The following is a 9679-nucleotide window of genomic DNA, read 5'->3' on the forward strand; positions in this document are numbered from 1 at the left end:
CCCGGATGTTGGTGAATATGGCGAGAATGAGGGACCGGATGAGGAAGGACCTGCTTTGGAAATGGATGAGGACGATGACCCCGAGGAGGATATGAACGATATCGACTAGGAGTAATAGTCGTGGAATATTTGTTTTGCTACTCCCATGTTTTTGGATTGATTGGCTTGATTTTCTACCCCCTTCATTAGTTTTGCTACTCTCTTTCGTTTTTCTGCATTGATACTAAGACCTCTATGAGGCAACGTTTTTGATTTATATGCCATGGGGAGATATTATTTTTGGTGCAATAGATTGCCTTTCGTACATGGTACAAATTATCTATCACTATGTTATCATGTCATCACATCATGCCTCTTGTCGCACCACCATTTTGAATACCTTATGGCGCCCTGTACTCGCCACTTAAATTGTACGACTGCTTCTTAAGTGCAATTGCCTTGATGATATGGAACATTGATCTTTTGATGACCTTGACGCAACCGATTTTTGTAAAAATGGTTGACACTACTCTTTGCAATCCGTCTATGTGACGAACTTTTGATATCTTGTGCTTGGCCATATACTCTAAAACAATTGACCCATGAACCTTGTTATTCAATTATACCACGTGACTATTGTTAGAATCATGGGAATATTTTGTGTTGGTAAATCAGAATGCCACCAAGACGCCACCGAGAACAAACTCCTCAACCGGAGGAAGAGGACAGCGTCTCACAACCCATTCCGCATCCTCCACCTCCTCCGCCTCCACCGCCTCCGGTCGATCGAGAAATCGTGAAGCTATTTTTGGAGCAAAAGCCGCCTGTGTTTGACGGATTGGGAGAACCGGCCAAGGCTGAATCTTGGATCCGGGCAATAGAGCGCATCTTCGCGATTTTGAGATGCAACGATAGAGAACGCATGAGTTGTGTGACCCATCAGCTGACTGCGGCTGCCGACTTTTGGTGGGATACTAGAACGAAGACTATGCCACGAGACCAAGTAGAGGCGATGACGTGGGAAGGTTTCAAGACGGAAATATACAACAAGTATGTGCCGAAGAGCTATCGGAAAGCAAAGGCATCGAAGTTTCACAATCTGACACAAGGACGCATGACGGTGACCGAGTACGATCGAGCGCTCAACAGCATGACCCGGTACGCCCCCGATCAAGTCGACACCGACGAGAAGCTATCCGACAAGTTCCGTGAGGGACTGAAACCCGAGATAAGAATGTCGTTGGCTAGCCGAGGGAGACTCCCCTACACCGAAGCATTAGCACTTGCGCCCTAGATATTGAGGCAGCAATGCCTAAAGAGAAAGCTAAGGAGAACACTACCTCGTCTTTACCCCCACCGCACTACTCCAGAGAGAAACGGAAGTGGGACGAGCCTAGAACTTCACACGATGGAAAACGGCACCAGTCGAGCCAGCATCGGTCCCAGTACGAAGGAGGGCAGCGTACGTCTAGCCAGAGAGGAGACTACCGACCGAGGGCACCACAATGCAATGTGTGCTCTAAGTACCATTTCGGAGAATGCTGATATCAGAACGTGATCAAGTGCTACACTTGTGGAGGAAACGGTCACTTCTCTAGGGAGTGTCCGAGTAACAAGATAGGATAGGGATCGAGACGGAACGATCAGGGATCCCGTCAACCGGCGAGGACACCGCCGAATGAATCGGGAGGAAATCGCAACTCATCGTCGCGGCAACAACAGCCTCACCGCCCCAGGCTTCCTCCCCAAGCTAGAGCGTTCGCGCTGGAGCAGAAGAAGCCGAAGAAGGAACAAGAGGATCATGGGAAAGGAAATTTGACAGGTATGGGCGAAATTCTCAACACCCCTGTTGTTGTGTTGTTTGATACGGGCGCATCGCACTCGTTTATATCTGAATTATGTGTGCGCACTTTGAGTTTGCCTGCTAGCGAATCTGAACGTAGAATGATGGTGTCCTCACCAGTAGGAGGAATGATAGAAATATCTAGAACGTGCTCGAACGTAGAAATTGTTATGGGAGAACTTAAGATAGTTGCTCATGACTTGCGAGTCATAAAAATGGAGGATATCGATATAATCTTGGGAATGGACTGGCTGACAACGAACTTTGCGACGATTCGTTGTAAGAAGAGGCAGATATCTCTACAAGCTCCGAGAAGCGAACCCACCATATACCACGGAATCTCGATGAACCGGCGAACCGCCATCATATCCGTGCTTCAAGCGACCGCAATGATGAAAAAAGGGCGAACTGCCTATCTCGTCTACCTCCATGGAGAGGAGAAGGACGAGAAGAAGATGGAAGATGTTGCTGTTGTGAAAGAATTTCCTGACGTTTTTCCAGAAGTGTTACCAGGACCACCGCCAGATCGACAATTGGAGTTCACGATTGACCTTGAACCGGGAGCCGCACCCGTATCGAAGGCACCATATCGAATGGCGCCAAAAGAGTTGGAGGAATTAAAGATACAACTCCAGGAACTCATGGACCTAGGTTTCATTAGGCCTAGCGTCTCGCCATAGGGCGCACCAGTACTTTTCGTAAAGAAGAAGGATGGATCGATGAGGATGTGCATCGACTATAGGGAGCTAAACAAGTTGACCCTAAAGAACAAGTATCCACTACCGAGGATAGATGACTTGTTCGATCAACTTCGAGGAGCAGGCGTGTTTTCAAAGATGGACTTGAGGTCCGGATATCATCAGCTAAGAGTTCGAAGGGAGGATATACCCAAGACTGCGTTTCGCACAAGATATGGCCACTACGAGTTTGTGGTGATGCTGTTTGGATTGACGAATGCCCCAGCGGTATTCATGGATTTGATGAATCGAATATTCCATCCGTACTTGGATAAATTCGTTTTAGTCTTTATAGATGACGTGCTAGTCTACTCAAAGAACGAGAAGGAGCATGAGGAGCACCTACGAATCATGTTGGAGACGTTGAGGACAGAGAAGTTATACGCCAAATTCAGCAAGTGTGAATTCTGGCTGAAGGAAGTGAATTTTCTAGGACACATTGTGTCGGCAGAAGGAATCCGAGTGGACCTCGCCAAGGTTGAGGCGGTACAACGATGGAAGTCTCCTTCAACACCAAACGAAATTCGGAGTTTCCTAGGATTGGCGGGATACTACCGAAGATTCATAGAAGGATTCTCCAAGATAGCGAGACCAATGACGCAACATCTCAAGAAAGGAGTCAAAGTGAATTGGACCCCAGAGTGTGAAGCCAGTTTTCAACTATTGAAGGAAAGGTTGACAACCGCGCCAGTGTTAGCTGTGCCCGAGTCTGGAGCGAATTACGTAGTCTACACCGCCGCTTCGAAGGTTGGATTAGGATGCGTATTGATGCAAAATAATAAAGTGATCGCCTACGCGTCACGACAGTTAAGACCACACGAGTTGAACTACCCGACGCACGATTTGGAGTTAGCAGCAGTGGTACATGCCCTAAAGATTTGGAGGCATCATCTCTACGGAGTTAGATGTGAAATCTTTACGGACCACAAGAGCTTAAAGTATTTCTTCGAGCAGAGAGACTTGAATATGCGACAACGAAGATGGCTCGAGCTAGTGAAGGACTATGATTGTGGCATTAACTACCACCCCGGCAAAGCCAATGTAGTGGCAGATGCTTTGAGCCGTAGAGATCATTCGCAAATAGCTACCTTTCTAACGGAAGAGGAGAGCTTGATACGAGAATTTAGCAAAATGCGATTAGAAGTGATAAGAGCACCCGAAACAGTGGAAGAGCGAATTGCCACTTTGGTGGTTAAACCAGATCTGAAAACGAGAATCGTTGCAGCGCAACGGATGGATGCGGAACTAGAAGAAATCCGAATTGAAGTGAGAACCGGTGAATCCGGAAAATTTAGTGAGGAGTCCGACAATGCCCTCACATTTGAAGGAAGGTTGTGCGTGCCAAACAACGAAGAACTTAAGAACGAGATCATGAGCGAAGCTCATGAAACTCCATACACTGCCCACCCTGGAAGCACGAAGATGTACCAAGACTTGAAAAAGTCCTTTTGGTGGAACGGCATGAAGAGAGATATCGCGACGTTTGTGGAACGTTGCTTAGCCTGCCAACAGGTGAAGGCATTACATCAACGACCACATGGAAAATTACAACCATTGGAAATACCCGAGTGGAAATGGGAGCACATCGCCATGGATTTTGTGACGGCCTTGCCGAAGACCCTAAATGGGAACACCGCAATCTGGGTGATTATAGATCGACTTACCAAGAGTGCGCATTTCATACCGATTCCGGTAACCCATGGATCGAGCAAGCTGGCTCGGATCTACATAAAGGAGATCGTGCGATTGCACGGAGTCCCAGTGACAATTACGTCCGATCGTGACCCGAAGTTCACATCGAAATTTTGGATTAGTCTACAGTGCGAGCTTGGAACGCGATTGAATTTTAGCACGGCGTTTCACCCGCAATCCGATGGGCAATCCGAAAGGACGATCCAAACCCTCGAGGATATGTTGAGAGCTGTGATACTCGACCGCGGTGGAAGTTGGGAGACCATACTACCGCTAATTGAATTTGCTTACAATAACAGCTTCCAAGCAACAATCAACATGGCGCCATATGAAGCCTTATACGGAAGAAAATGTAGATCGCCGCTCTACTGGGATGAAGTTGGAGAGGGATGAAGTTGGAGAGCGACGGGTGCTAGGACCCGATGCGGTCGAAGAGATGGTTGAAGTCGTTCGACAAATTCGTGTGCGAATAAAAGAAGCCCAGGACAGACAAAAGTCATACGCTGACGTCCGACGAACCGACTTACAATTTCAAGCCGGTGATAAGGTTTTCCTGAAAGTGTCCCCGTCGAAAGGGATAACACGTTTTGGTGTTAAAGGAAAATTGAAACCACGTTTTATCGGGCCTTACGAAATTCTAGAAGGAATAGGACCCGTAGCCTATCGATTGGCGCTACCGCCAAGTCTTGGAAACGTGCACAACGTCTTTCACGTATCGCAGTTGCGAAAATATATGTTCGATCCGAAGCACGTGATTCACTATGAAGAAGTCGCGTTGAATTCCAACTTGAGCTATGAAGAGAGACCCCAAATGATCTTGGACCGAAAGGTTCAGAATTTGAGAAATAAATCCATCGCTAGTGTGAAAGTACTATGGAGGAACCACGAATATGAGGAAGCCACGTGGGAGCTTGAAGACAAGATGATGGAACTGTAGCCGAAACTTTTTCCATGAGGTACCAAATTTCGGGACGAAATTTCTTTTAAGGGTGGTGGAATGTAACGCCCCACTTTCTCAAACCCTAATTTTCGGGTTATAAATTTTTTGCATTAAATGCCTTAAATGCTATGATATGTGGATTATTTGATGAGTAATTAATTGCATAGTGTCTTTGTGACCTAATTGCGTATGAGAATTTAGATTGAGTTGAATAGTCAACTTGTTGAAATGTTGACGTGGCTATTGAATAGTCAAAGATGGGAAAAATATGACGTGGCCGTTGAAAGGTCAATACGTTGAGAAAATGAAGTGAAAGTGAAGAAATGATTGATTGGTGAATATTTGATGCGGAGAAATATAATTGTGGTAATTATTTTCCTAAGGGATGAGTGAGAATTAAATAGGAGCATTATTTAAATGTGTGGAATTTTCGACCCTCCTATTTATTGGAAAGAAATCCTATTTTTCTTGGATTTAATTATTGCTTGGGATAATTATCCGAATTAAATCCAAAGTCCGAATATCCTTTGATTATCTTGAGATTTTTGAAAATCTCATAAAATAGGGGAAGAAGGAATTGTTTATTATATTATTTGATCCCTTATTTATTCTCTTCCATGAATAAATATAAATATACTAAAATATCCTAGCATATCTTTCCAAATCTAAGAAGATATTGTCATATCCTAATTAAATTAGGATTTGATTTTGAATCCCTTTTGGAGAATGAAACTACACACCACTTTTGGTATATCTTGGGGAGTATTTTATTTTATTCTTGCTCCGTGATATATTATTCTACTTCGTGAAATATTTGAATTTAATTATAGGCTAATTAAATAGCCTATAATTTTTGAATCCCCCTTATTTCTCTCTACTTCACGCCAACATCCAACCAACAAATCTTCCAAACCTTGATTTATTTAATTATTGAATATTATTTTGGCACTCTATAAATACATGAGAGATCCTAAACCCTAGAGATCAAAAACCGGCGCCCCACTCCCCCATTATTTTCGAAAATCTCTCCCCACTCTCTCCAAGATTTCTTCTACTTTTATTCAAGAATTCTTCATCAATTGAGAAGAATCCAAGTTGAAATTCAAGAGTTTATTGAAGAATCAAGGCTATAACTTGTTTCTACCGTTCGTTCTTTTGGAAAAGGTACTTTAATTTTGATCTTCTCTTCTTCTACCGATTAATCGGTGTTCTTGAGTCCACATGCATATAGATCGAGTGAATGGGAAATTAATCGGTGAATTTTGGGATACATGTGTGAGTGTGTGTGTGTGCGTGACCGTGTGTGTGTGTGCACGCCTCGGTCAGCTTGCACATGTGTGGTGTTCGTGTGCGTGTGTTGTGTGTGTGTAGAACACTCATGCGTGACACGATTTAATGGTGAATTTGGAGTTTTTATTTGAATAAAAATGATATGCTAATCATACCTTGATTTTGGATGATGATATTAAAGATTTATCGATGGAAAAAGGGAAACATGGGAACATGCATGATTTGAAATCAATGATTGAAACTGATTTATGATACGCCTAATTTAAAGGTGATACTTTGCGCTCTCAGCGTGATAAACGAGGAGAAGAGAATACTATCGAGCTAAGCCGACGAGGTGGGCTTTCTTTTAAAATAAGGACATTGTCCTACACTGATATTGATGAGAATGAAATATGTGTTATCATGCCTTGATTTGTTTTGTCGTGTCTATCCCTCGTGGCTATGCCACTATTGATTTAATCGAATTCGGATCCTTGTAGAGCCGCAAACTCTACTTGGGTTAGTGTACACCAATGTTAGACCGAGTGCTGGAGTACGGGTCGGCCGGTCTAGTGACCTGGATTGCGGCCGCATTCCTTGTCATGTAGAATGAGGATATGGTAAACGTCGATGTGAAAAATGGTTGCGCGACCGTGATATTTGATAAAGAATATATTTTGGTGCCTCGAGTCTTTCTAAAGTTAAAATCCCGATGGACATTTGAAAATGGCATGATAACTATAATTGTGATAAAACTGTTTTCGGCAATGAGCCCACTGAGTATGATTATAGTACTCAGCCCTGCATGTGTTTTCCCTATGTGCAGGTTGAGCGGTGGCGAGCGGGCGGCGGTGTTGAGTAGGAAATAATAAGATGATCTGTTGGAACTTTAAGTGTCGTTGTGTCTCCATACATAGCTTCACTTCTCTCTTGATCGCTTCCGCTATATTATGAAAACTTGTGATCTATTGGTTGGGTTTAAACTCTTTTATTTCGTGGGATTATTTTGGATATGGAACAGTTGAGAATATTTTGGAATCTTTGATAAGCATTTATTGCGATAACCTTTTGTTGGATTTCTTTGCTAAGGCATTATTCTTCTTCTACTTAATTGTTCATTAAATGCTTTGGTTAAATCCCTTTTTAAATGGAACCCTAGCCTATTGATACGCCCAGATTTTGCACTGTTTTAAGGCCATTATTTGGTCCGTTTTTGTTATCAAAATCACTCTACATGTCCATTATTTGCATATTCTATACATTTTGGTATTTTGACGTGTTTTGTGAGAAATGTGCGTATTTGAGCCGAAAAGGGGAGTAAAAACGCATAGTCTGGAAATCTGGAGTCAGACGGCGACCAGCGACCGCCGCGAGTTGTACGGCGACCGCCGGCGCCCGGCGGGCAGAGCTATGTGGCGGCCCGCCTCGGAAATTTACGCTAGGAGAAGAGTCTCGCTCGGCGACCGCCGGAGGATATGTGGCGGTCCGCCGGAGAAAGGCGGCGAATCCGACCAGCCCTAGATTTGCTCCAAGATTTACCAAATTTTGCAGATCTTTTCCTTCTATGATGAGGAATAATCTTCCCCTATAAATAGGACCTCAAGCTTCATCAAAAGAGAGTTTTTTTTCACACAACAAGAACACATTCATAGAGATCAAAAGCTAGAGTACTTCAATTGTGCAAGGAGTTGAAGAAGGATTTCAAGAACATCAAGAACGACAAGGATTCAACCTACGGGTTTTATTTGCTTTAGTTTTATGTTCAGATTGCTTTCCCTTCAATCTATGTTTTTAGTTTATTCAGTCATGTGTAACTAAACTCATAGGATTCTAGGGATGTGTTAGTAGCAACTTTGGTTATACAATTCCGTTTTCTATTTAATATCCGTTTTGTTTTTACTTTGTTTCTTCCCTAAGTTAATCATGATGCTTCATAATTGAGTGACACAAGTATGTATGATTCAATACAACTTGCTTCATAACTGTGACAGAGTTCTAGCGAGTTAGATCCACTTAGTAGACACTACAGTTAGCTTCCTTTAAAACGGCACTGTTAATTGAGAGTGAGGACTTTTCAAGGGTCTTAGGAGCTTTTTGGAGTTACGTGTTAGGATTGACAACCCTAATGTTAGTAATCAATGTTTGTATCGCATGAGCATAAGCTAGGTGACTCGTCCTTTCAAAGTATTAACTGTGCTAGGGTATTGTAGTTTGGAATTTGTATAACCATAAAAGCGAAAGCACATCCCTGGAATTCCCCTTATCTCTATACTTTTCTCTCCGTGATTTGCTTGCATTTAGTTGTTTACTGTTTTTAATATTTACTGTTTTCAAAAAGTTACAAAAAATTCTTGTTTCTCCAGATAGTAATTGAGTTCTAGTAGAAGATAGACACTTTGTGTACATCTTCCCCGTGTTCGATACCCGGTACTAACCTTTTGCTATACTATACCTACTCTGTATACTTGCAGGTATTTATAGTGCAAATAAAAAGTGCATCAAGTTTTTGGCGCCGTTGCCGGGGAAGACAATTCACTTTGGAGTGATATCTTCAAACGGATAATTTTACTACTTTGGATTTTTATTGCTTTCTGTTTTAATTTTTTTTTTTTAGTTTAATTTGTTTTTGTTTTCAAGTCTTGCAGGTTTTGTATGCGAACGCGTACTGGGAAGTACATCTTAGAGCCGCTTGATTTAGAACTTGAAAGAACTCGTAGAATAAGAAGAAGTGAAAAAGGATCAGGAACAATGGGTGACCGAACAGATATTGAGAAGCTGCAGGAGATGGTGAAGTTGCTGATGGATGAGAGAGATGCGGAGAGAGCAGCCCGAGAAGCCATGGAAAAGAAGAACAGAGAAACATTACCTGTGATGAACATGTTCAATCATGGGAATATGATCACTTTTCCTAACGGCCCTCGTATTGATGCTAACAATTTTGAGTTACGCATGCCCCTTATCCAAAGGGTCGAGCAAACTCCTTTTGCAGGTAGGGCGACTGAAGATGCTAACCGCCATCTCTCCAAATTCGTGGAAATCGCAAACACTCTGAAATTAAATGGTGTCGACGACGATGCCATACGGGTAAGACTTTTTCCATTCTCATTGATTGATTCTGCTAAAGAGTGGTTTGAGTGTATGCCACCAGAAAAGGTCTCCACATGGAAGGACATCGTAGCTACCTTCCTCGACAAATACTACCCGCCAGGCACTATTTTG

At 43.0% G+C, this 9679-nt stretch overlaps 1 protein-coding gene across 1 annotated transcript; it reads left to right on the plus strand.

Moving 5' to 3' along the window:
* Positions 1 to 655: 655 nt before the first annotated feature.
* Positions 656 to 1273, plus strand: LOC148932480 (uncharacterized). Its single transcript, XM_089065120.1, has one exon. It carries the CDS (start codon positions 656 to 658, stop codon positions 1271 to 1273), a length of 618 nt encoding a protein of 205 aa, XP_088921246.1.
* Positions 1274 to 9679: the final 8406 nt, after the last annotated feature.

The sequence above is a fragment of the Salvia hispanica genome, chromosome 2, assembly GCF_029641045.1.
Source record: "Salvia hispanica isolate PSC_SH4W2 chromosome 2, Shi_PSC_v1, whole genome shotgun sequence".
NCBI classification, from domain to species: Eukaryota; Viridiplantae; Streptophyta; class Magnoliopsida; order Lamiales; family Lamiaceae; genus Salvia; species Salvia hispanica.